The sequence below is a fragment of the Convolutriloba macropyga genome, chromosome 15 (genome assembly GCF_964194025.1).
Source record: "Convolutriloba macropyga chromosome 15, txConMacr16.3, whole genome shotgun sequence".
NCBI lineage: Eukaryota > Metazoa > Xenacoelomorpha > Acoela > Convolutidae > Convolutriloba > Convolutriloba macropyga.
In genome coordinates, this window is record NC_134482.1 from 23,083,259 (window position 1) to 23,110,284 (window position 27,026).

At 36.6% G+C, this 27,026-nt stretch overlaps 3 protein-coding genes across 7 annotated transcripts in view; 2 read left to right on the forward strand and 1 right to left on the reverse strand.

Annotated features, from left to right (window-relative positions):
* Positions 1 to 12,198, forward strand: part of LOC142354605 (uncharacterized) — a 74,135-nt gene extending 61,937 nt beyond the window's left edge. For all 3 annotated transcript variants that reach the window (XM_075406934.1, XM_075406933.1, XM_075406935.1), the window contains 3 exons: positions 9,900 to 10,528; positions 11,215 to 11,422; positions 11,836 to 12,198. In XM_075406934.1, the coding sequence (XP_075263049.1) occupies positions 9,900 to 10,528; positions 11,215 to 11,422; positions 11,836 to 12,130 (1,132 nt within the window). In that variant the 3' untranslated portion in view covers positions 12,131 to 12,198. The remainder of the gene's footprint in view (positions 1 to 9,899; positions 10,529 to 11,214; positions 11,423 to 11,835) is intronic.
* Positions 12,199 to 12,773: 575 nt separating this feature from the next.
* On the forward strand, positions 12,774 to 20,163 carry LOC142354718 (uncharacterized). Its single transcript, XM_075407093.1, has 3 exons — positions 12,774 to 13,120; positions 16,083 to 16,283; positions 18,866 to 20,163. Exons 1-3 carry the CDS (start codon positions 13,082 to 13,084, stop codon positions 19,988 to 19,990), a joined length of 1,365 nt encoding a protein of 454 aa, XP_075263208.1. The 5' UTR covers positions 12,774 to 13,081; the 3' UTR covers positions 19,991 to 20,163.
* Positions 20,164 to 25,568: 5,405 nt separating this feature from the next.
* LOC142354682 (uncharacterized) overlaps positions 25,569 to 27,026 on the reverse strand; it is a 71,731-nt gene continuing 70,273 nt past the window's right edge. The window contains exon 3 of one of the 3 annotated variants that reach the window (XM_075407043.1): positions 25,569 to 26,146. In XM_075407043.1, the coding sequence (XP_075263158.1) occupies positions 25,797 to 26,146 (350 nt within the window). In that variant the 3' untranslated portion in view covers positions 25,569 to 25,796. The remainder of the gene's footprint in view (positions 26,147 to 27,026) is intronic. The other 2 variants (XM_075407042.1, XM_075407041.1) reach the window with 2 other exon arrangements.

The window sequence follows — 27,026 nt, forward strand, 5'->3', positions numbered from 1 at the left end:
TATTTAAATTCAAAGAATATCTATTTGATTTAGCTAAGAAGAATTTTAATTACAAATCATACCCATATGGATGGACAGTGTTTGAGGGAAATCAAATTCAAGCCCCGTTAGGGATTTACTAAGCTTGGCAAAACCAAGTTTAGTGAAATTCATTATTATTATTAAAGCAATTATATTAGTCTTGCTGGTCTTTTTATGCGATTTTTTGTCTGACCCATTTGACTTGTCCCCAATAATGGGATAAACAGGTAGTACCAGCGGGCATTGTTATCTCAGAGCCTTTCAGCTCGCTAGTCTCCAAGTATAAGATTTACAAAACTGTTTTGGAGACTTATACTTATGGTGTGAAAGGCGGTTCTTAGAAATTGGCCCCACCCCAATCCCCCCGGCATGAGCCCCCCCCCCTTCACTCCCACCAATCCGCACCCCGCACATCATTCAAGCCGTAAGGGCCCGTGCAACCAAAGACCCCCCTGCCACCGTTGCCCCCCACTGTTGCGCCACTGTTACTGTAAAAAGTTTTTGTTCCCCGTCAGAGATTTCAATTTCGTTCTATTGATATTTAGTAATTTTTGGCGTTTGTCTTTGAACTTCAAAGAAAATTTGTTCTTAATTGTATTTTTGTAACAGTTTTGCTAATTATTTCAATATTTTGAATCTTATTCTTCTTTCATTACTTTTTTTATCTATGGAGGTGACAGGCTATTAAGTTTATCTAATTATGTAAGGCGAAATATTGAAATGTCTTCATTTTCTACTTTCATTTTTCTTCAATTTGATCTTTAACTAAAAAGAATCAAGAAGTGGAATTTTTTGTTTTCATGTTTTTTACTATTCTCCATATTATAGCATATGTCATTCTGGTATTCTCCTAACACCTGTATCGTTTTGTTTGCTGTAATTTTACCAGATATAAAAAAATGTTATTTTCAGCTTTTTCTAAGATTATTTGTCATTTCCGTTTGTAATTTTTTTTATATAACTTTGTTCATCACGAAGATATTATTGGATTTCCTGTTTAAAATTTTAACTGGTTACTTCTTCCTGTGAATATTCTTGGGGCATCTGTTCCTTTTATCTTTTTAACGACTACTTTAATTATAATTAATTCTGTCTGCAATATTATAATTAATTCTGTCTATCCGATCTCCAAAAAGCGAGAAGAGAAATGTATATCTTTTTTCCTAATGGCGGTGACTCCAAAACAGTTAATGGGTTAATGGAGTGGTAATTTATGGATTAAGTTTCGTTTCTTTTTCTTCTGAAAAATTCAGTTTAGATTCTAAGAATATCTGCCTGGTGCTTTTGCAATGTCCCTTTTGGGATTTACAGGTGATTGCGAGGTTCTCTCTTTTCAAGAGCAGTAGCATAATTTGAAGCATGGAAATCTTTAGCCCTGTCAGTTTTTCAAGCTGATCAGTATTTGGCTATCCTAAGCCAATGATCAAGTAGTTCTCGTAACAGCGATGCAGGTTCGATTGTTTTAAATCAAGTCTGGTGATTTACTTCCGCAATTATTTCGGCTATGGTATTTCGTCATCAACATTTTTATTATGACCATATGACGTCACAATCACTTCAAATCTGACTTGTGTTCATTCGTTCATGCAGTTTTAACTGAATTTTATGGGTGCCGTCATTTTTCACTTTCAGATGAACAAAAATGACTTCCTCACTCTGAAGCTGACTTTTCTTCACTTTAATTCAAAGAGGCAAGGTCAAGTGATTAAATGTCACTCTAATTGAAGGTTGTTAAAAGCAGAGATAAAAGCAGAAATAATATATACAGATTTTTAATAAAAATATAACATCTCACCGTTTAATAAATTTTTTTGTATTGTTCCTTTTATCTTTTTGAGACTGCAGATCTACGAAGCTATTGCGGCTATTTTCTGACATTCTTCCAGCTATGTTCTGAATTTGCTTGTTTTTCCTAGATTTTCTGGCGGCATAAAAATCAAATAATAACCGTTGAATGCAATTGAAAATCATGTATATTATGATTTTCAACTTCACTGATTTCATGTTCTTTCATTTTAACCAAATGATTACATCACTTTGATTGCGAGTGATCACGAATGATTACGAAGAATTAAAGGTAAACCTAACTTCGTTAAAAACCTTTTTTGCAGAGATCTAAATTTCATAACCTTTTCGTTTCTTGAGTCCATGAAAATTTAATATTTTCTTATAATGATTCACAACCTTATAGAGAAAAAGAGATCATTCAATTAGCAAGTTGACATGGTAGTATACAATTTTGCAGTGTATGTGTCTATTTATCAAAGATAGATTATCAGTTAAATTTACGTCGTACTTAGAACAAGAGAAATACATAAAAATTTGTCAGCGTTCAAATCTAAACTCCATCCATGGAAGTTTACCGTACAACCTCTGTTTTGAATCTTCCTAAATTCAGGTAGAAAATAAGCTTTTAATAGTTTCTTAAAAGCCTTCAGACTGGTATTGTTGCATTTGAGATTCGATTTAAGTATTACATTGTTCCATAAATAACAAATATTACAAAATATTGAGTTCTGGAAAATTTGGCAGTTGGACCGCACAGGACGACTTCTGTGAAATACCAGAAGTCTACTCTAATAACATTGTTGCAACAACTTTTTTTAGTTCATAGCTCTACTTGTTATGGAAATAGCGAAAAACTGGATGGGTACATCGGAGCTGAACTTGACGCGAACCGCAAATAAGATCCAAATTACACCTGTGTTTCTAAACATGCAGTGAAAAATAATTGCATTGAAAAGAAACATAATGGTGATGATTTTTTTCTATTATACGCTCAATTAATATATGGCCTGGTAATAAAATCTTAGCCGACTTTTTTAATCTATTGTCATGCTATTAGTTATCAGTTCAAAGTCTTAATCCAAGTTTTGAAACACAGCAACTTTCAGATTATTGGGCCCTCGTCACTCATGTTTCTGAATCAAAACCCATACAATCGGGTTTTCAATTGGAATACTGAAACCTCACACAATCGGGTTTTCATCTTGATATTCAACATTAGAGACGCCTTGTTCTTGTTCAAAACTCACGAAAGATTAAGGAGGATTCTTTTGCTTGCAACTGGCTCACAGGGCTGCACTTCTTGCTATCAACATTATATCGTTTGCTCGCATTAGAGAGACTGAAACCGATTGAGAAAGCCTGCTGAAAGCAACTGACAAACCAGCTGATTACAAACTTCTGTTGTCAGTGAGCAGAGCTATTCGCTTCAATGTTTTTCTCACCAGATCATGGGAATGAGTTGATCACCTCTGTTGGCACATTGTTGGGAGTATTGCTCAAACTTTCTGCCGTCAGCAGCTCTTAGGGCAAAACGAGAGTTCCTCGTCGCATTTGAAATAATACTGGGTTGGTAATGGTGGTGTGGAGGTAGTGATTCCATCCAGAGCTGCTGGCTGTCCAACAGACCAGCAAGTTTGTTTCTGGTATCAGCTTTTCTGCTCGCAAATTGGCGACAGGTTGGCAGCGCTGGAAGCGGACAAAATTTTGTTCCTTAGCTGATCGTGCCGAAAAATCATATCGCCCGGCCATGGCATGATCACCGAGTGTATCTAATCATACTTTTACGATATGTACACATCCTTTCTTTTTCATTCATGGGAGCGCTCAGTCTGTACTTCACAGCTGCACGACATTCGTTTGGCAGATGGAGGCTGAGAGCCGGTGTGGGAGCGGCCGATAACCAGGCTCCTGATTGAGTCAGAGAGATTGACAATAAACAATGTTTTTCATTTTAGGATGTTTGGTTTTAGATTATTTGAGAGCGACTTCGTCGAAGACTGCTGGTATTTTGCTTTGAGCTGCGATTTTGACACACCTTTTAGTTCATAAATCATTTTGGTACAAGTGTGGTCTGCTGTCGGACTTTGGCCAGTTATAACTTCTACCAATGTAGCAGACTGCGATACCGAACCAGTATTGGCTGCTTTTATCTGGTCAAACGCTCGTCTGACTCTAGTTTCAGTCTTATTGATAGGCAAATAAGCTTGGTGCCATGACTCTTCGGGCAAGACTGTACCCAGTAATGTTTCGAAAGTTGTCCTTTGAACCGAGTCAAATTCCTCAGAGATTTTAAAGGCGTCCTCTGATGGTGTATTGCTGCGCAGTGAATGCACCATTTTTGGTGCACCCAAGCAACTACGTAAATTGCCAAGAGCACACTGTCGGTCGTTTATGTACTCCAGTAGTTTTTCGATCTTTTGAAAACGCTTCTGTAACGAAGCAATGATCTGGGTGATCCAACAGCAGCACCCAGTGCTTCATGTTCCTCTTTACTGTTTCTTTTATTTCTATCAACCGTGTTCAAAGCTCATTTTTACGAGACCTCACATTTGTCTCTGAGTTCTAAGCCACAAGTGTTGCCCGAGACAGTCAATATATCTAAAGCCTTGTTAAGTTCGGATTCTGTTCCAGCAATAATACCATCGTCAAGGTACCAACAGTGCTGGGTAAAATCAGCTGTTTTTAATTCAATCTTTTCTATTATTGCCACAAGGTCAAGGAAAAGTACATTGGGCCCAAAGGATCTTGTTGCACTCCGGGTTGACTAGTTACAGATTTTGAGCCGTAATAAAGATGATTGTGCTGAGTTGCAATATATGACAAATGATGCAAGACTCGGCATCAAGGTAACAACTGCGTTCATGATTTGACTTCTTTTAATGGGATTCTAGATGATTTAGGCTAATCAATCACAATTAATAAGCGCTCATGACTGAAAACGACTTCTGTGAAATACCAGAAGTCTACTCTAATAACATTGTTGCAACAACTTTTTTTAGTTCATAGCTCTACTTGTTATGGAAATAGCGAAAAACTGGATGGGTACATCGGAGCTGAACTTGATGCGAACCGCAAAGAAGATCCAAATTACACCTGTGTTTCTAAACATGCGGTGAAAAATAATTGCATTGAAAAGAAACATAATGGCGATGATTTTTTTTATTATACGCTCAATTAATATATGGCCGTGTAATAAAATCTTAGCCGACTTTTTTAATCTATTGTCATGCTATTAGTTATCAGTTCAAAGTCTTAATCCAAGTTTTGAAACACAGCAACTTTCAGATTATTGGGCCCTCGTCACTCATGTTTCTGAATCAAAACCCATACAATCGGGTTTTCAATTGGAATAGTGAAACACACAACTGGGTTTTCAATTGGAATACTGAAACCTCACACAATCGGGTTTTCATCTTGATATTCAACATTAGAGACGCCTTGTTCTTGTTCAAAACTCACGAAAGATTAAGGAGGATTCTTTTGCTTGCAACTGGCTCACAGGGCTGCACTCCTTGCTATCAACATTATATCGTTTGCTCGCATTAGAGAGACTGAAACCGATTGAGAAAGCCTGCTGAAAGCAACAGACAAACTAGCTGATTACAAACTTCTGTTGTCAGTGAGTAGAGCTATTCGCTTCGATGTTTTTCTCACCAGATCATGGGAATGAGTTGATCACCTCTGTTGGCACATTGTTGGGAGTATTGCTCAAACTTTCTGTCGTCAGCAGCTCTGGGCAAAACGAGAGTTCCTCGTCGCATTTGAAATAATACTGGGTTGGTAATGGTGGTGTGGAGGTAGTGGTTCCATCCAGAGCTGCTGGCTGTCCAGCAGACCAGCAAGTTTGTTTCTGGTATCAGCTTTTCTGCTCGCAAATTGGCGACAGGTTGGCAGCGCTGGAAGCGGACAAATTTTTTTTCCTTAGCTGATCGTGCCAAAAATCATATCGCCCCGCCATGGTATGATCACCGAGTGTATCTAATCATACTTTTACGATAGGTACACATCCTTTCTTTTTCATTCATGGGAGCGCCCAGTCTGTACTTCACAGCTGCACGACATTCGTTTGGCAGATGGAGGCTGAGAGCCGGTGTGGGAGCGGCCGATAACCAGGCTCCGGATTGAGAGATTGACAATAAACAATGTTTTTCATTTTCGGATGTTTGGTTTTAGATTATTTGAGAGCGACTTCGTCGAAGACTGCTGGTATTTTGCTTTGAGCTGCGATTTTGACACACCTTTTAGTTCATAAATCATTTTGGTACAAGTGTGGTCTGCTGTCGGACTTTGGCCAGTTAGAACTTCTACCAATGTAGCAGACTGCGATACCGAACCAGTATTGGCTGCTTTTATCTGGACAAACGCTCGTCTGACTTATTGATAGGCAAATAAGTTTGGTGCCATGACTCTTTGGGCAGGACTGTACCCAGTAATGTTTCGAAAGTTGTCCTTTGAAGCGAGTCAAATTCCTCCGGTTTTAAAGGCGTCCTCTGATGGTGTTTTGCTGCGCAAAGAATTCACCATTTATGGTGCACCCAAGCAACTACGTAAATTGCCAAGAGCACACTGTCGGTCGTTTATGTACTCCAGTAGGTTTTCGATCTTTTGAACACGCTTCTTTAACGAAGCAATGAATCTGGGTGATCCAACAGCAGCACCCAGTACTTCATGTCCCTCTTTACTGTTTCTTTTATTTCTATCAACCGTGTTCAAAGCTCCTTTTTTACCAGACCTCACATTTGTCTCTGAGTTCTAAGCCACAAGTATTGCCCGAGACAGTCAATATATCTAAAGCCTTGTTAAGTTCGGTTTCTGTTCCACCAATAATACCATCGTCAAGGTACCAACAGTGCTGGGTAAAATCAGCTGTTTTTAATTCAATCTTTTCTATTATTGCCACAAGGTCAAGGAAAACTACATTGGGCCCAAAGGATCTTGTTGCACTCCGGATTGACTAGTTAAAGATTTTGCGCTGTGATAAAGATGATTGTGCTGAGTTGCAATATATGGCAAATGATGCAAGACTCGGCATCAAGTTAACAGCTGCGTTCATGATCTGACTTCTTTTAATGGAATTCTAGATGATTTGAAAACCGATCTGTAACATTCCTTTTTTTGTGAATGCTGCAGTTTCTCAAGCATACTTTTCATTGCATGTAGGATGCTTTAGCTCCACCATTGACTCCTATACCAAGTTGTTTAGACGAAGTTTGACCGACTCTGATTGTTTTCTGCTATGCATTTTGCAACCAAACGTCGCAAGACCTCACCCACTGCTATAGGACGCACAGCTCCCCTTAATTTATATAAAGCAGTTAAAGAAGCACTTCAAAAAACTGGTGCCACTGTAACAGGGGGCTGACCTCTGCTGGGCAAATTCACTAGCCTTGTTATGCTTGTAATAGTTTGCTTAGAGTGATTAGAAGCTGTGCAATTAACTTCGTGCAAACGGTGTTCGGTGTACATTTTAGATGAACCAGTGGCTGAGAAAATGGGAAAAGTGTTTATTTGGCCACATACATTTGGCTCAACAAACTTATACAATTGAGAGCTGTAATCTTGAAATCGCAGCCGAAGTTCTTTGAAAAGGTGTAGAGTTTTAAGCTATCTGTGTGCATATTATCTCGTGCTACTCCATCGGATGACAGGATTTTTGCTGCTCTCCCGATTCGGCCTTGGAGGCACAATGCCTTAGCAGCACGAATTCCAACTGCTTCTATGGTTTCATTAACTGTTTTTCTTGAATACTTCAACGATGCAGCTTGATACCAAAGTTCGGCGTATTCCTCCGCTTTCCAGTGCTCAAACGTTTTTTACTTTAAGTTTTCCTCATTTAATTTGTTTTCCACCCCTATTAGATGCTCCTAATGTGATTTTACTAATGACCTATAGCTCGTTCCAATTTTCTGTGCAGTTTGGCTTTGAGACACAGCCTCGTTAGTATTGGTGAGAAAGTCCAACCAACTGAGTCGCAATCTGACAGGTATGTACCGTAGTGGAGGAATCTGGTTCACGTAAATTGTTTTCCAAGTCTGAAAGTTCAATGGAATTTAGGTTTGATGCACGAGGACTGCCCTCTCTGCTTAAACTTGTTTTTGTTTCGCCAGTCAAAACTATCTCGTCAATGCGGGCTGCTATATCACGGTGAATTTTTCTGGTATTTGACAGTAGCGAGCTAAATTGAGCGTATGCCCATCTGAATCGTGAGCAGTTTTCTTCTTATCAGTTTAAACAGTGTCTTTTTATCAGGATAAAACAACACTGTACCAGCAAGAACTTGAAAACGGGGGATCAGTGTCATCGACTGTCAAGTTGCTCATCGACTTATTTTATCCAGAGGAATGGCTCCCTTCACATAAAGGGTCTTTCACCAAAGCAAAAATTATCTACTGTTGTACATACATTATTTTCAACTGAGGACGCTTGCATTTTTGTTTTGTATTTCCATTTCTCGTTCTTGTCCGAATAAAAAGAATAGCTTCTTGTGTACCAACAGATCTTTACAGATATTTGTTGCTGTTAAGAAAAGCTTCTTTCAACTAATTTTCAAATTGTATCTGATTGCAGTTCTTAAGTTTATTGCAGTGATCTTGCATTATCGTGGGGCTGTCGTTTGTTATATATATATTTTTTGCCGGTCAATATCAGAAACTGAAGTGGGGAGACCTTATACAGGTTGCTATAGTTTATGTTGTATTCATAATAATGAATAACAAAAACCGGGGCAAATTTGCTCGTAACTTTGCTTATAAACAACTGCAAGAGCAACCAATTACTATCAAAACAGGAACAATCTCACCGGGGAATGGTTTTCTTTGTCTTGCCACAATAGACCCAAAAAACACTTCCAGTCAGGCAAGAAGTAACATACATTAAGCAAAAACACAGTATAAACTTAATCTTTGATAAGTTTTGGTATGATTTTTTTTCTCTTTTTGGATAGTTTTTTCTTTTTGGTATTAAATACTAGAAATTTACGGCGAGATTAAAAATGTAAAGGTAACTCCAATGTACAAAGATGATATTAAAGAGAATTTGAGCCATGGAACTGTTCTCGCCTTGATATTGTAAGAGAAAATCGTTGCAACTTTTATACCTAACAAGACCTAAAATTCCACTGAACGCGCACATTTTTTTAAAATCACGTGCTTTCACACTTATCATTGTTTCGGCAATATTTTTCGAAATTTAGCTCCAAAAAAATGTCTCAATCGACAGGTTAAAGGGGTATAAAGGTGTGCTTTCTGCGCAAAAAATATGACAAAGCGAGAGATCTGCTAATTCAGACAAAGATCTTACCAGTTGAGCTAATAATAGCAAAAATGTCAAGTTTCATGATGCTGATCAAGTTTCATGATATAGCCAGACCAGAAAACTTTGAAAATTTTTACGGGTATGTGAGTATTCATCAAAACACTCGAACAAAACAATTCAACCAATTCAATTTAAACGATGCAATTTAGACAGAACGTCAAAACCAACTTTGGAATGAATTCGATTGTTCATCAGGGCGTACAAAAATGGAATAAGTTACCACAGTGGCCTCGGTTGGCAAAAACTGAAAACGTTATGAAAGCGTTGAATGATTTCTTGCTCTCACAACATGAAAATTTCCTCTGAGTAGTAACGTAGGAGCTTTTAAAAGTTATTTTTATTTTTAGGAAGAAAACAATCGGAAGAAAATTTTATAATGTGATTCTTTAAGAAAATTGATTGATGTTCATTATTTGAATGATTTGAATTATTTTTTGTTTCAAGTATATTTAACCATATGGTTATAATTTTAGTTTACTTGTTGCAAAAAAAGAAAGTTTGGAGTTCTTGAAGTTCGTTAGCTAAGTGGAGTACGCGTTCCTTCCAAGGAGATCAGATATGAAAAAATACTGAAATTACCCCTTCTATTGCTTTAAGTATCAAAGTCTTTGTTAAGTCTCTGACATTAAAATCCTACTGATGAAAATTCCGAGAATATATAAACTCGATGTATAGTCTGTACGGCGAAAAACAGTAAATTAAGTTTGATCACAGCGGCTTGTATAAACATTTAGTTGCTCACTGTAGGAAAGTGAAGCATTGCTGCATGTGTTTAGAGGAACACGGAGCAGTGAATCGAGAGTGAAAATTGGATCAGTAGCTTCTGACTCGTGGATCCAAATTAAACGCATTCAGTCCAGTCTGTCCAAACCAGTTATTGTCAAGGGACGCCAGTTAAAGCCAGTGACGTGTCAAATTTGTCACTGTGCTCGGAACTCCCTTCAGAGTGTGAAGGTACCCGACTGGTCTTTTTCAAGCTGTTGCAACCAAGTCATCATATGTGATTCTTGTCTAAAGTGTGATCAGTGCTCTGTTTCATTTCGAGGCGAGTTTACAGGATCCGTTTATGTTCAAAAATTTCGGGATGGCAAGATCGAATTACGTTGTAGAAGCTGCTTACCAATAAAATGCGACCCTTGCATCGTATGTCATGAGAGTACGAGCATAAATACTGTAGAGCCAAGCTTCTTTGTTCAGTTTTGCTCTTCACCCGAAAATGAGACAGGAAAAGCTCGGCCTAGGAAGCAACGACGGCATTGCAAGGCAGCAAACATCATTGATAGCGATATGGAAAAGACTACTTTTTCCGTACACAAGAGTTGCCTTAAATGTAGCAACTGTGCGAGGAAATTTCAGGATGAACAAGTGTGTTTTCTGCAATGGAGAGATGTACCACTTAAAGCAGGTTACCTTTTGCTTTTAATGCACGAATTATTTGATCAGAAAAAAGTAATTTCACGAAAAAATGGCATTAATTAGATGAGAAAAAATTATTCGAATTTTTGTCTACTGCTCTTGGCGTGTAAACTTATTAATGGCTTAAAATGAGACCCGATGTCGCTTAAAACCATTAATAACGGGCGTCAAAAACCAGTAGTTAAATGAACGCAAAAATTTGTTTACGTCTAAGTTAATGACTATTTTTTATCTATTGAATCAATAGTCAATCGATTAATATCTGCGATAGTTCGGGTTTTTTGAAAGTTGAGGAAGGAATTAACATTTTCATTGGTTCTAAACGATGAAATACCCAGATCTTCAGAAATGAAAGCTACAATGTTGTCTTCTGCTTCATTATAGTATTGCTTTCGGAACGGTTTGAGGTCAAACGGTTACCCGACTGATTGGCACAGAAATTTAAAACTGAAGTTGTAATTATAACACGAAAGATGCTGCGTCAGAATTTAAATGGCCAGAAATTCTATATACAGAGCAGGAAGTTTGATGTTTTCAGCACGGTTCAATTCTGTCATAACGTCTTGCTCCGCTAATTATATCTCGATAAACGTCAGAAGTTCTTAAATCGACAACAAGAACAATAAACAATGAGTTATGAGAAGTTTGTTTTCTGAGCTGAGTTTGTTGTTGCAGGGGATAGTCCGAATGTCCTGCTTTACGATGCAGCATGTCGGCTGGAGAGATGTGACTTTTGCCACTGGTCTCCGGGTACCATCAAGGAGGCAGTGGGTGTTAACGAAAAGAGAATCAAAGTGCAAGCATGTGAGGATGACCTGTGCCAACAGCGTCTGCAGCATTTCAAAGCTCTGTACAGCTCTAATTCACACGATAGCAACAGCAGGTATGAGAGATTTTTTATAATCGAATATCTAACGCCCCTAAATAGAAAGCGCCGCTTGTTGGGGGGGGGGGGGTTCAGGTCTAAGCAGGTGCAACTAATGTGACAATGGATCACTACTGGATTCAAAACCGTGCTGAACGATCACGACCGGTTCTTTGAAATCTTTTTTTAACCCAATCTGTTGTATATCTTGTTCCTCATGGCTTGATCTCGCTGGCTAATTTTGCTTTGAACAAGTGAAGCTTGTCAAATTTATCTTATGCACCATTTTTTTCAGATTGAATTTTGGCTTTCCATCTAGTGTCGCCTCAATTTACCGTTCCGTTGTTTTATGACAGTTATTCTTGATCGCTTACAGAGTGAGGGACATATTTGTCCTATTCGTTCTTTGTTAGCTGTATCTTTATGTTCAGGTTCAAAAAGTGGGTGAACAGCAGTGTAAAGAGTGTAGAAAACAATAGAAGCTTCAATTTGAAACGACGACAATTTATTCGGAGATCCCATTCCTTGCTAGTTGGGTCAAACGAAAAGAAAAATAAGAACTCGTCCACTTCATGTGGAAAGTGTACGAAAGAAGCGCGCATGGAAATTGATGTTAATGAGACAGCTAATTCCAAATCTTCCGAAATGAGTTCGGACAGTAAGAGCATTTTCAGAGCTAGACTCAAATCTTTAACAAGACTCTCGATATCCCGCAGTAGAAACTGAGTGCATATTAGATAGCTATTGCTGTTTGTAATTATGATTGTTTATGAATTAAAATTCACAACTTTGAATATCTGAGACGCAGAAAAATACTAGGGTCTAGCTGAACATTTGGTGTAATTTTTGTCATGTTTGCATCTACTACCAATTTGGAATTACTAATGAAAACTGTAGAAAACAAGATCATTATTTGGCTTTCTACATCGCCTCCGAGAACAATCAGAATATTTCTTCAGATTTCTGAAATTCCTGCTACACGGTGTCAAATTTGATAGCTTTCTGTTATGTGACTTGCCTTGATAAAGGTCAAAGTGAAAATCATGGAAGCGTTATACTTTTTGTTTTTAATCGGCGGAATTATATGTTAGTCACGCTTTTTCTCGTTCAGCCAGCAGAGTTTAAGATGAGAATTTCGTTAAATCAAGAAAAATTAAGTTTTGAGCTGGGTATATTTATAGCCCCTTTTAACCCCGTCAAATCAGTGTTTTGATCACAACAAGACTGTTTTGAATGGGTAAGAACCTAATGTGCATAGGTTTTACTGATTTGTTACGAGTTAGGTACTACGCAAACGAATAACCCAGAGAAGGAGCCAGACAATTTGTTGTTCGTGGTATGTTGTCTGGCATTAATTCAGATATTGTACAATGGATATAGATTGCTCGTAGATTGTCAATGGTAATATTGACACTGAGCAATTTTGAAGATAAAACATATCTAGCGTACAATTTTGATGCTATTGCTAAATTTGGACCATTTAATCATAGTAAGTGTAGTTGTTTGTGTTGGAGATTTAGCAGCTTGGTAAATTTTGTTATCATCCACGTATGTTTGTAGTCGATTCAAACCAAAATCAGAGCAACGCTCTTCAATAATGATAGTACTTTAAGCAGATGTAAGAGGGATCCAATTGCTGTCTTTGAATTCATCTCGGAGCATTTTGCCAACGAGACAATGCAGGACAACTCTACAATCTACATAAAGTGTAAAAAGGTAAGATATAAAATTTTTCCATGAGCATATTGTTGTTGATAAGGGGCAAATATTGAAGTTTTTGAAAATTTTCAATGTAATTAAGAATTATCATTACGGAAGACACGTTAATTACTAAGCACATTTATCGACTGAAAACTAGTTCTCATCTGCTTGGAACAGATTAGTGTGGTAAAAGTCAAGACAAGTCAAATCAAGTCAAGACGAGTTTTTACCGTTTGCTTGTTTAAAAGTGGGCCAAACTACTAGTGCTATACGTTTTTAACAGGAGGATTTGGAACAATGATCAGTCAGATATCGGCTGCTTTTACAATGTTTTAATTAAAATAATGTTTCTAAAGTAAATTGCGCACCTGTTTTTTTTGTTTTTTGAACCTAATGGAGGATTAAAAATTTGTTAACTTAAGAATGTTGTTGCAATGATGTTGTGTATTATGTTGCTGCAATGTTGTCTACTTTTATGATTCAGACAAATGAGTCTAAAGTTTTGAACTCTATGGTACATAGAAAGCTCTCCACTCGGCTAGATATTTTAAAACGAAATGAGTCAGATGAAGCGGCCATTCATTCAGTTGAAATCATTTTTTTGGAAGGTGCGAAAGAAAGACTATCGTATGCTTGCAATTTTTTTGTCATGTCCAATTTTTGATTCGGTTTTTAATGGAACAGGTATTATTATTTTCTTAGCAAATAATTAAAATTATCGAACTCGTCGCTAATTCTATTTTCATTCAGTTTTCAAAATCGCGAGTTAATAAATCCCTTGTGCAATATCTAACACCATAACTCATGAGAACTTTTCCAGGACTTTGCAACAGATATCCATTTAATTGAAAGAGAGAGAGAGAGAGAGAGAGAGAGCTTCAAAAATTATGGGAAACTTTATCAGACTCGATTTTATCTGAAAATTTGCAACAAACGACGCTCATTTCGTAGACAGCTTGTAGAGATCGAGGTGCAGTCTGTTTTAGTAAAAAGCGTTACCACCACCCAGTCTGATAGTCAAGACTTAATCGGTAATGAATCCGTCACATAGAAAGTGTTGGATTACTACTGTATCAGAGCTCTGATCGTGTCACTGTTTAATTGCTCTCAAACGAAGTTTGTAGCAATTGTATTAGTCCTGTAGGTTTTTTAGGTGATTTTTCGCTTGACCGATTTTTCCTCTGACCCATTCGTCTTTTTCACCCTAAAAATGGGATAAAAAGGTAGCGCCCAGCGGGCATTAAGTGCTCTTAGAGCCTTTCAGCTCACTAGTCTACAAGTATGCGATTCACATAAACTGTTTGGAGACTTCAAGTTATGTGTGAAGGGTGGTTCTTAGAAGTTCACCCCCCCGCACATTGGCCCCCTCTCAATTCACCCCCAGTCCCCACCCCTGCACATCTTTCACGCCGTAAGGGCCTCGTCAGTGCAGCCAAAAACCCCCTTCCATCGTTGCCCCCCTCCAATGTTGCCCTCCATCAGCTTTCCCCCCCCCCCCCCGCGGCGCTCACCTCACGCCCCTTCAATTAAGCAACTGACGAAGCCAAGTTCTCGCCGGTCGTTTGAGAGCAATTCGCCGACGTTAGTCGGCTATATTTAAATTGAATCAACTTTTAAGTCTTGGTCAGGACTTGAATCAGTCTTAGCCATGATTTCACAAGTCTTGAATCAGTGCCAAGTCTTGGGTCAAGTATAGCGCAATGTTTTCACAATTTTCTTTTTTATTAAAGGGATAACGAAACAGAAAGGCAAGCATTTGAAACGGCTTGCCTGCGCAAATCTGCAAACTGTCCAAAGAAGCGTGAGAAAACCCAAGCACTTCTAAAAATTCAAATCACAGTAAAGAACAAGATAAAAATGTCCGAGATAGACGGAATATGCCATTCAATTTCACATTGTTGTTCATTGAGAAAAAGTTAGCTGTCAGAGAATAAATGTCACATCTTAATTTGCTTCTTGCCTGTTTTGTAGATAGCTCAAACAAAATTACGAACTAAAAAGTTTTAGAAAACTTATGCCATTTTTCTGAAATGCATAAATTCTGCATGATAATTTTACTATAATCAAAATGCATTACTCGCTACGTATTATTCAGCACTTGCCAAGTCTCGGCCAAAACTTGACTCAAGTCTTGTCCATGACGTGACTAAGACTTGACAAGTCTTGGGAAAGTATTACAATTCTTAAGACTTGAAACAAGACGTTATCAGCTCTGATCTGCTAACCGCTTACGTGTTTTTCACTGGAGAAAGTACTGGCGAAGACTTGAAACTCGTTCCAGACAGAATTGATGATACTAACCGCTGGTGGGTAGCTTGATTGTTTCACAGTGTTTTTCATCATACTTTTGCTGAATGGTAATTATTTTGTACCTATTTTCAATTTTTGATGTGTTGAATTACACAGTAGCTGTAATTGAAATGAGTTTTTAAAGACAACGAAATACTACGTAGTCTACGTTTAACAGTTCATTTTCTATCATTACTGTACTCTATAATTTTTTTTAACCAAAATGAACAACCTCGTGTGATCGTGCATTGTGTCAAATTTTTCTTGTAATCAAAAATAACCTATTCTGCAGGATTTAAGCCCGTAATGATTAGGTCAACTGTATCTGCTGCTACAACCTGCTCCTTTAAAATGTCCAAACTTTTTTTAAAAAAGATGTCAACATTTTATAGATCCAACAGGCCCGGTTTAAAATGTTTGCTGCTACTTTTGGAGCTATATTTTGTAGATTGTTTGAGATAAAAAATTCAATGAAAAATGAATTTTGATCAACTTACTTGTGTTTTAGCAATTCGTGAGTGCGTGTAGGTGGATGAAATGAAAATGGAAAAATCCCAAAACAATACTTGAACAAGTAATATCAGTAACAAATGCTTTGAAGCGAATTATTTCCTTCTGATTTTTTGTTGATTCAAATTTGGTCTGGCTTTTCCCATAATTTATTTCCCAAAAATGAGATGTTGTTCAGGAGCCCGTGAGATGCGAGGAGCTACTTTCCAATGGCTATGTCAAGTACAATAACCGAATTCTGATGACGTATGAGACATTCGTGGACAGATTCACCAATGAGAAATGTGTAAAGGCTTTTGATCACGTGGGGGTCATCCGGGAGGTGGCCCTGTATGCGGCTGAACTGCCAAAGGACGATAGGAAGGATCCTATCAAGCATGTATGTGTTCTTATTCTTATTAATTGCTCTCAAACGAAGCTTATAGCAATTATATTATGCGATTTTTTGCTTGACCAATTTTCATCTGACGCATTTGACTTTTCATCCTCAAAAACGGGATAAACAGGTAGCGGGCATTAAGTGCTCTTAGAGCTTTCCATCTCACTAGTCTTCAAGTATGCGATACACAGAATCTGTTTTGGAGACTTATACTTATGGTGCGAAGGGCAGTTCTTAGAGATTGACCCCCTCCCTCCATTGTTGCCACCCCATCAGCGCCCCGGTGCAACCCCCCCTCCGCTGCGCTAACTTACGCCCCTTCAATTAACTCAAAGCTAGCTTCACTAAACCGTGCCTACCTACTGACGAAGCCAACCGCTCGCCCCCGGTTGTTTGAGAGCAATTCGCCCGACGTTAATCGGTTGTTTATTTTTTTGTACGCCATTTGTTTTTCAAAGCCGGCGCTCAGAAAAAGTTCACGGCCTAAAATAGATCCAGAAATTTAGTGGGCAAAATTCGAACATAAATTTATTCAGCTGTATGAATAATTTAACCCCCTCCCCCCTACATAATAGTGGGCACAATTTTTGCTCCACTTATTATGTAATAATAAGTTTACATGACAATATACCCAATGACATTCTGCCCAAAGCCAAAATACCCAATGCCATCATACCCAATATGCCAATATACCCAATGCCAAAATACCCAATGCCAATATACCCAATTGAAAAATTAACAATAATCACTTTGATGCGAACTTTGACAAAGAATGCTCATTTTATGTTCAAAGGCGATTCGGTAACGCCTAATTGTGCTTTAAAGAAATGACGTCAACTTTTAGAACGCTTGTACAGAAAAACTTAAAAGAGAACAAACAATTTTGACAATTGAAATGCCGCTTTTAGGTCAAACCGCCTTTTAGGTCAAAACGCCTTTTAGGTCAAACCGCTTCTTAGGTTAAATTTGTTTAAACGTAACACATGAAAGATAACACGAAATATCACTGTAAACATCAAAGCGAAGTTGGCGCAGCGGTTAATGCACGCAACAAAAAACACGGCAAAGGTTCGAATTCCGGTGATTAAAAAATTTTCTCGAAAAATTGAAAGTTGACTTAATAAAACGATTGGAAACAAAAAAAACCGGGAAGACTGCCGATACCAGCTATTTCCGATGTTGGCAGCGGGTGGGGAGTGGAATGCAGAAAACTATCTCGCGCGGAAAATCTACTGTCAAATTATCAGCTCTCTAGCTCTTCTAATTTTTGAGTAATGATAATTTTAAAAATTACTCGATGACAACTCAAAACGCACATATAACAAGTATAAAAGCTCAGGAGTGTGTATAGTAAGCAAGTGCACGTAAATATGAGACAACATCCTCAGTTTTGAATTGTTTTGCAGTTTTATTTGACGTTTTCATTCTTAACTCAGTGTTTCTTTCGGCTCTTGTTCTCCTTTCCGCTTAAAGCTTTGATAATATTTGTTTTCAAGGATTCTAGATTTACTTGTGTTCCAAAAATCAGCATTCTCTCGTTGTCAGTTGTTCCCGTGTTGAAATCTTTAAACTTGACGGATACTTCGAAATGTCTGTCTGAAATTGGCGGCTCCTGTTAGTTCTCGGACGCTTTTTGGCGGTTAAGTGTTCGATTTATAGCAGATCTGGTTGGCAAAGACAGCTGCGTTGCAACATCGGATCCGATTGGTAACAGACTGCTGGCAATTATTATATTGTTTACTGTGTTCTGTTCCGTTCTCGCTGTCTCCTTCATTTGACCAATAATCTGTTTCGCTTGTACATGCCCGGGAACAATTTCGTGATTGTGCTTGTTTTTCTTCGATAGTAATTGTTTTCAAGTGGTAATGTAATGGCCGTAACTTTACATTTATAAGAGCTCCATTTTGAGCATGGCCAATCCATAGTAGTTTTTGTTTCTAACTTCTTTTGAAACTTATGTCCATTAAGAATTAAAGTTTATCGGTTCTGCTGGGACGTACCTCCAAGTAATTTTGCTCATGTTTAGCGTCTATTTTTGGCCAAGTTTAAAGAGTAGAATAACGCTTCAAGTTTTGTTGAACAATTCAATTTCTGATAATTTTGCGTCTTGTTTACTTAAATTGCGTCTAATTAGTTAATTTGAACTTAATGGTAGGCTGGTACCTTAATTGGGGGATTGTACGTTAATTTCAAGATTATAAATTTTAAATTTTAAGCAGGTTTGTTTGGCATTGCGTTTTATTTAATTGGGTATTATAGCATTGGGTATACTGTCCTGACACCTAGGGGAACAGCGTAACAGCATTGATCCTAGCTTAATCATAAGATCCTCAATTTCTAAATCTTGCTATCTTGTTTTGAGGTACTGTTTAATTTTTACAACTTGTTATGCCTTGCCATGTCGTGATTAATCTTTCTTGGTTATCTCGCCCAGATCTTGCCTCGTGATGACCATGCAAAGATATTGCAAGTTCTGGATGTTTTCTTGACATGCGGGTTATTACACAAAGAACAAACATTTGAGCTTCTGTATTTTTTTCCTTTTTAGAGCTAAAATTAACCAATAACTGCTTTGTTTTAAGAACTCACTCGGCTACGAAGAAGACAACTTTGTAATTCGAAATCAGTACAGTCTCTTAGTTCTAATCGGAATAATTGCTGCAATCACCAATTTATACCTCGTAACCAAAGCCATCAAAAACGTCCAATTAGGACGATATTCTCACATTGTCAACGCCACACTATTTCTTACAATGTTTTTATTTTGTGGAGTCGAACTAGCTGTTACCAATTTTATATGCAACATCCTTGGTTATGAAACGGACAGAAAAGAAGATCCAGCGATCCATCAAATTGTCCAGACTATAACCGAAACCCGTCGAAGAGTTATCGGGGCTGTTACCGCAATCAGTACTATATACAATGCTATTGACAGGTTAATTCATTTCAATAATGTCCGAGATATTCAAAGACGGAAAGCCAAGGTCAAACGGAACGCTATATTTTTCGTAATAACTGCAACTTTGGCAATTTTTAACTGTGTTTTGATGTCATTTATGGAAAGTTGGTGGCGGGCAAATAAACGTTTTGTTGACGACCCGAAAGATGAAGATATTATTTTTTACAGTTCTTTCAAAATTTTCGATGACGATAAACACACTTTTAATGTCTACCGAATTTTGGATTTATTCGACGCAATGATACCTGTAACATATGTACTGACCATTTTTATTTCATTCACAATCTATTGCGTAATATTGGTGAAAATTACGCAAAAATACTGCAGGTTACGTAACTGTACCTTCGAGAACGAATCAAAGTTGAGATTGATTCTCAAGAAATCAATTCACACTGTTGTCGTGAACTTAATATCTGTTATACTTTACAGTATTTGTTGGTTCCCTTACGCAATTCTAAGTCGGCTTTCGGAAATGAACACGAATTGCAACCGATCGTATTACACTGTTCTTTTATTCCAATTCGAACAAGGATCTTTTGGCTGGGAATTTATAACAATTCTATACTCGATTGACGGTTTGTTGTTTTATTTATTCGCCGTGATAAATTCCGTGGTGTTTATTTTGGCACACAGGCAGTACAGACTTAAAAAATGTCTGTGTTGTAATTGTGAAGGTTCTTACGACATGGTCGATCGATCGAAAGTTGAAAGTTATGTTCCAATTGAAATGACAATAGTAGATCACTAACCCGTCCTATGACTATTTGCCGACAGGGGGTTTAGCCGAAGAGGAAACTGAGAGCCCGGGTCGAGATGACAACGCTAAAAATCGCTTCAAAATCTAAGAATTGCTATAAATGAGGTGAAAAGATTTAAAAGATGCGATTTTTAGCGGTGAATGAGGTGAAAAAAAAATTACCGCTAAGAATCGCAAGTCTTACGAAAATTCGCTGCTAAATTTAGACGATAGCTAATTGTAATTGCTCACAACAATCTAATTGGTCAAAATATCACCTGTTTTTCCAACCGTTACAATTGGTACGTGATCGGGTTGTCAGTTTAACATGTTTTAGTTGTCGACTAACCCCCCTCTCGGTCAATTCGGCGACCGCTGCTGTAGGCGCAGATTCAATCAAATTGATCATTTTTTTTTACTGTAGCTGCACCCGGCAAAAAATTGTCTGGCTGATTTTTGTTGGATAGTTTGATGCAAAAAAGCAAACCAATGTGGGGTAAAGAGCAAGAGTATTAGTTGCAGCTGGAGTATTGAAGAGGTCATCAAAACTGCTCAATGTCACTGTAATTTTTTAGTTTTGAATGTCTGAATTTTGAATTGCCAATTTACTTTCATTATGCTCAGTTTTTTCGATTTTTGTATCGTCGATTTTTAGACTGAACATCCTGAATTGAGTACAAATTTATATGGCGGCGCAACAAATGAAATTGAGATTTTGTGAACAATAAGTTAATAATTGAAAGCCCCGCAAACATTAAAAGGTGTAATTTCGAAAACAGCCTGGCTTTTCATTACCTTGCAGGGCCATCATGTTCGCGCAGGACATTTTCTCAACAAATGTTTCAAGAAATGAAGTTATACGCAAAACAGTCTTAACAGACATCGCAAACAATTACTTTTTGGCAACTTTTGAAGGAACTGTTGAACAGAACTGCTCAGCTGCTTTCAAAATTTTTGAAGCGAAAAAGTCAACAAATCAATCAAAACAAACTTGACTGATAACATTATTTTCTTCAGGTAAGAACACTCAAAACTAGTGAACATTGATAAATTTCATAAGAAGAATATTTTTAGAGACTACTGGTATACAAATAGATAGCATAAAAATTATTTTACTTATTATTAATTCTTAAGAATCAATTGGATAGAATTGCAATGTATTAGAGGATTGGATATCTTATCAAATTTTTTGTTATAGCAACTTTGCATATGAGAACACTATGTTAATTGCAACAAAATACTGCTTCTTAATGGATTGTAACCAACACACTAAACCAAAAATTAATAGCATCTCAGATTCAATGAAAATTTATGAAATTTTCAATTTTTCCTGAGACCAAAATTTGGAAATTAAAGCCTTACGAAAAATTAAAGTTAGCAGCGCATATTGTCAGCTGTCAGGAAAAATTGAAGATTGAAAACTCACAAAATATACTCAGCTAAAAAACCGATCAACAATTCAAGAAATGTACTCCGCTAAAATACCCAAGTTTTGACCTGAATCTTTGTATGTTACATTTCTTTGAGTACGCTTCTTAAAAGACGGCAAAATCATTAAGCTATCGATGGAGCCGTTCAAGGTTTTGTTACAGTGCTGGTAGATTATTTATATAGGTGGTCAAATTATATACAAGAATAAAAACCTCAGTCATCTGTTGGTCTCAGTGTTCTACCGCAAGAGGGCTTGTGCCCGATTGGCTGGTGCAGGGTACTATGATTTATCCTCCAGCTTAATTAGAAAAACGAGAGAGTAGATTTTGCCGCTTTGATGTCTAAGGCCGATTAAAATAATGTTTTTTCTCTGCGAGACCACAGATATTCACAATGCGAAATTTGGATTAAGTGCGCTCATTAAAAGTCTTTGATCATTAGGAACGCGTTTTTTTACTTGATTTTCTATTGTTGAATTACGCGCTATTGCATCAAATTGAGCTGCCTCAATTTTTTGGTTCGCTGTAAAATTTTACAATTCATTTTTAAAGATAGTTAAATTGGAAAAGTTGATTTGCGACTGAACAAAAAAATATGGGTTGACCCAAACTTTAATTTTTAATGCATGATATCTTTTGTTAATGCAACTCTATTTATTTGAAATTTAATACAATATTAACAATTTCTGAGATAATGATCAACCATCAATGCTTTTAATTTCTTGCTGCGTCAATTTTCCTGGTAATGAAGAGTATAAAGCCAATAATTTCAGAACAAAATTGCTATAAATTTTAAATTTAATTTTGTCTTAATATAATCGAGTTTGCCCATGTCGTTTTATCCTAGAAGCACTACACGATTTTTTTTTGTGCAAGAAAAATTTCTTGCAAAATTGAAGTTTGTGAAAAGAATGTTCAAATTATTGGCTAAATGTGCAACCAATTTGCTGCAAGTCGTTATTGTTTTAAAAATTAAGAATTGAAATATTCGTATGTGCCGAAAAGTCAGATAGTTAACTTCTTGTAGAACAGATTTTATTAACAATTGTTTTTTCTAATTTTATAGAACAGGTGATAGTTTGAGTTTGTTTTCTAGTGGAGTAAAAGTTTATAAGAACATGAAGTGTCAGAAAATGACAGCTATTCACAACTTAGTATGTTATATAGCTTTAATATCTGATTTTACTTTAGATCAGGAAATACACGTCTTAGAATAAAGGCTTGTGTTAATTGGTCGCTTATAATGTGTTTGCAAAAATGTTTTTTAGTTTACTATTGGTAAGAGTTTTCAGTAATATTCTAGTAAATTTAGTCAATTGGATTCTTATTTTACTTAGAACAAAGACCTTTTGTTTGATTCCAGGCAATGTTGTCTCGAGAAGAAGTGGAAAGGATTTTTTTAAATTTAAAAGCTTTTTAGAACACTATTGCGATCACTAAATTGAAAGACGACCAGAAAAGAAATTTTTCGTTGAGAACTTAAAACTGGACTTCTCAAGCAAAATCAGAAAATAACCAGTGAAATTTGTCAGCCACACTTTGAAAATTTCCAATTTCTTTCTTACTTATTAATTTTTTTTTAGAAAGTTGCTCGTAAATTTTATTTTAAATGTGTCCCTATAATTACTGCCAAATTTTATTTGTTTTAAAAATCATTGAAGGTTGGAGTTTAATGCATGTAAAAGTAGTGGCTCGACCTGCTGCTGATTGGCTGATTGTTTTTGTTGATTGGCTGTTCTAGGGTTTCAGTTCGCCAGAAACTGCATTTTTTAACATACTATATCAATTAATGGAGGACATTTGTTTTCACAATTCTTCCAACAAAATGCAAAAAATGAGAGCAAAAGCAAAATTTCTCAGAGTCTCAAATAACATAGTTCAACAGTTCTCAATCTATGTGAAACTATATTGCAATTAATTAATAGAATGTCAGTTGCAATTGAAATTGAGCCCTTGTAAAAGAGCACATTGAAAAACTTGCAAGAGTTGCTCTTGTTCCTCAATGAGCCAATTTGTTGTTGTTCATCGTAAATATGCATAAAACAGTTTTTGAAAGTTGCTTGTAAATTCTGTTTTGAAGGTGCCTGCAATTAATACAAAAATTCGTTATTTGTTAAAACTGTTTTGTGAAGGTTGCAGTTTCCTGCGATGTGAATTGTAATGGCTTGAGCTGCTGCTGGTTGTTTTCGTTGACTCGTTGTTGTGGGGTTTCAATTCGCCAGAAATTGCAATTTTTTTGAAAATACTATAAATTAGAACATTTGAACGATTAATGGAAGACATTTGTTTTCACAATTCTTCCATCCAAGTGCAAACAGTATTAGCAAAACCAAAATTTCTCGGCGTTGCAATTAACATAGTTCCGCAGTTTTCAATCTATGTGAAAATACATTGTAATTTTTAATTAGAGTGTCCAATTTCAAGTGTTCAGTTGCAATTGAAAATGAGTCCCTTGTAAAAGAGCACATTGAAAAATTGCAAGATTTACTTTTGTTCCTCAATGAGTCAATTTGTTGTTCATCGTAAATACGCATAAAACAGTCTTCGAAAATTGCTGGTAAATTTTGTTTTGAAGGTACCCTGCAATTACTACAAAAATTCGTTATTTGTTAAAAATTCAGAGAAGGTTGCAGCTTCTTGCGATGTGAAATGTAATGGCTTGAGCTGCTGCTGATTGTTTTTGTTGATTCGTTGTTGTGGGATTTCAATTCGCCAGAAATTGCATTTTTCTTAAAACATACTGTTAATTCAAATCTTTGAACAATTAATGGAAGACATTTGTTTTTCACAATTCTTCCATCTAAGTGCAAGCGGTGTCAGCAAAACCAAAATTTCTCAGCGTTGCAATTATCATAGTTCCGCAGTTTTCAATCTATGTGAAAATATTTTGTAATTATTTATTAGAGTGTCCAATTTCAAGTGTTCAGTTGCAATTGAAAATGAGTCCCTTGTAAAAGAGCACATTGAAAAATTGCAAGATTTACTTTTGTTCCTCAATGAGTCAATTTGTTGTTGTTCATCGTAAATACGCATAAAACAGTCTTCGAAAATTGCTGGTAAATTTTGTTTTGAAGGTACCCTGCAATTACTACAAAAATTCGTTATTTGTTTAAAATTCAGAGAAGGTTGCAGCTTCTTGCGATGTGAAATGTAATGGCTTGAGCTGCTGCTGATTGTTTTTGTTGATTCGTTGTTGTGGGATTTCAATTCGCCAGAAATTGCATTTTTCTTAAAACATACTGTTAATTCAAATCTTTGAACAATTAATGGAAGACATTTGTTTTTCACAATTCTTCCATCTAAGTGCAAGCGGTGTCATCAAAACCAAAATTTCTCAGCGTTGCAATTATCATAGTTCCGCAGTTTTCAATCTATGTGAAAATATTTTGTAATTATTTATTAGAGTGTCCAACTTCAAGTGTTCAGTTGCAATTGATAATGAGTCCCTTGTAAAAGGGCGCAGTCAAAAGTTTGCAAGAGTTGATTTTGTTCTTCAGTGACTCACTTTGTTGTTTCATCTTAAATATGCTAATAAGCTTTTGATTATTAGGTTTCTAAAAACGGCGAACGGTGTTCCTGGTCATGTGGTTTTGTTTTTGAAAGCAATAATATATTTTTTAATCATAATTGGTCCAATTTTTATCGGATGTTGTCAACTTCGTTGTTGTTACTGATTAGTTTCAAACTGAATAAAAATTTTAATGAGATATTGATTGGATTAAATTTTTAAATATCTTTGAGTGTCTCCCAGTTGTATCGATGAGATGCAGTATTGACAAGTTTTTCCTTTTATTTGTATGATTCATAAGGGACTGTGTACAATTGGAAGTTACCTGCCAGAAAGATATAATACTTAGCCTGTTTTAAAGAATTTATTAAACTACAGTGAAACAATTAATGCAAACCAACAACCTTAAGCGCATAATTTACTCAAAAATATTAAAACTTTATTGAATTCACTTCGCTGCTCATGACATCGTTAAATATCGCTTTAAATTGATATCAATAGTTTCGATTAGGTAGCTGTTTCTTTTTCACAATGGAAAAAAACTTATTTTTGTGTATCAATGTCAAATAATTCATGAGTGTTCTTGCTCTGATTGTGGCCATCTCAACTCAAACTCTGCTCATTGACAATTTTAGTTGTACCATTTAATTAAAGAATTAAAATTGGGGTGAAATGATACTGGCGTGACATAATCGGGATTAAATTATACGGGGTTCAACAAGTATGGGTGAATAATCGGGACACCGTTTCAAACTATCGACCATAGAGTGTCATATAGAGAAGGGGAAAGAAACAGCTCCTCAAAAATACTTTGTACATAGTTTTCAAAATTTAGTGTTAAAAATTTACAAAAAGAACGATGACTTGAAAAATAGAAAAATTAGTCTTCGTCTTCACATTCGGGTGTTGTGGGAAGTCGTTCATTCTTTGCTTGTTCACACCTGTTTGCGTTTTCTCCCCCAGACGACTCCGAGACAGCTGGGTTCTCGGCTTTACCTGTCGTGTCTTGGTTCGTGGCTTCGACTGCTGGTTGTTCGTTAGTGCTCTCGGCTACAAGCGGCTGTGTTCCAAAAGTGGCGTCGTGGGTTGCACTTCGGGTTCTGGATGCAAAGAGTTTTCGCACTGGTTCCCAGAGGCTGTCTCGAAGTGTGGCTGATCTCTGAATATTGGGCTGGTGGTGTCTCATTGACTCCCTCTTGGCTTTCAGTCGAAGGTTGTGTTTCTCAATTGCTAAAAAATAAAATCACTAGTGACTTAACAAACCTCAACTCATTCAATACTTCGATAAACATCTTAGATCTATTTCAAGTGAAAATCAGCCATCTTATTTTGGTGCAATCGTGGTTGACCGAAAAATAATTATCGTGAACTCGTTTTTTTTATTTAGCTGTTTGGTACACTATGGTACTACAAAGCGACGCACAACATAATTTGTGCTCTTTATGCGTAATTTTTGCTCAAAACATTTGATCTGCACAAAGGCGCGAGGAAAGGCATGAAATTCTTAAGTTTTAAGTGGCTTTGTTCTTTTACTGTTTGCCCCGTTGTTGCGATTCGACTTGGTCTGATTTTAATGGACAAAAAACAATAGAAACTAAGCTTAAAATAAAATTTAGTAAACAACACTGACGCATACAAATGATATCGAAAAATTAGAAGCTCACGGCATCTCTAGTGAAGGAATTTTGAAAGCTCTTCGAAGAAATGAAACAAGATTTCTCGATGAAAATGCACATTTAAGCTGGGTCAAGCGATTATTTATCTTTGGGATACAATACAATCAGATCGGCGGAAACAGTTTTTAGATGTTCAAGCAAGCTAACGGTTATAGTTTACTTGAAAATTTGGCAAAAATGCATATTCAATACCTTATTTTTTAACATGATGATGCTCCTGTGCATGAATCAAGTATTTGTAACTTTGAATTCAATTTTGATCATTCTGACTAAGAATATAAGGTGACTGTCATACATCATCAATTAATTTAGTGCAGTAAATTTATTATACGATGTACCTATTTTATTTTAGTGTACTTATTCCTGAAGGGCATGTGTAGAAGTCGAGTGTAGTTCATTGTTATTTCATGCGCTAGTCTGTTATCTTAATTCCC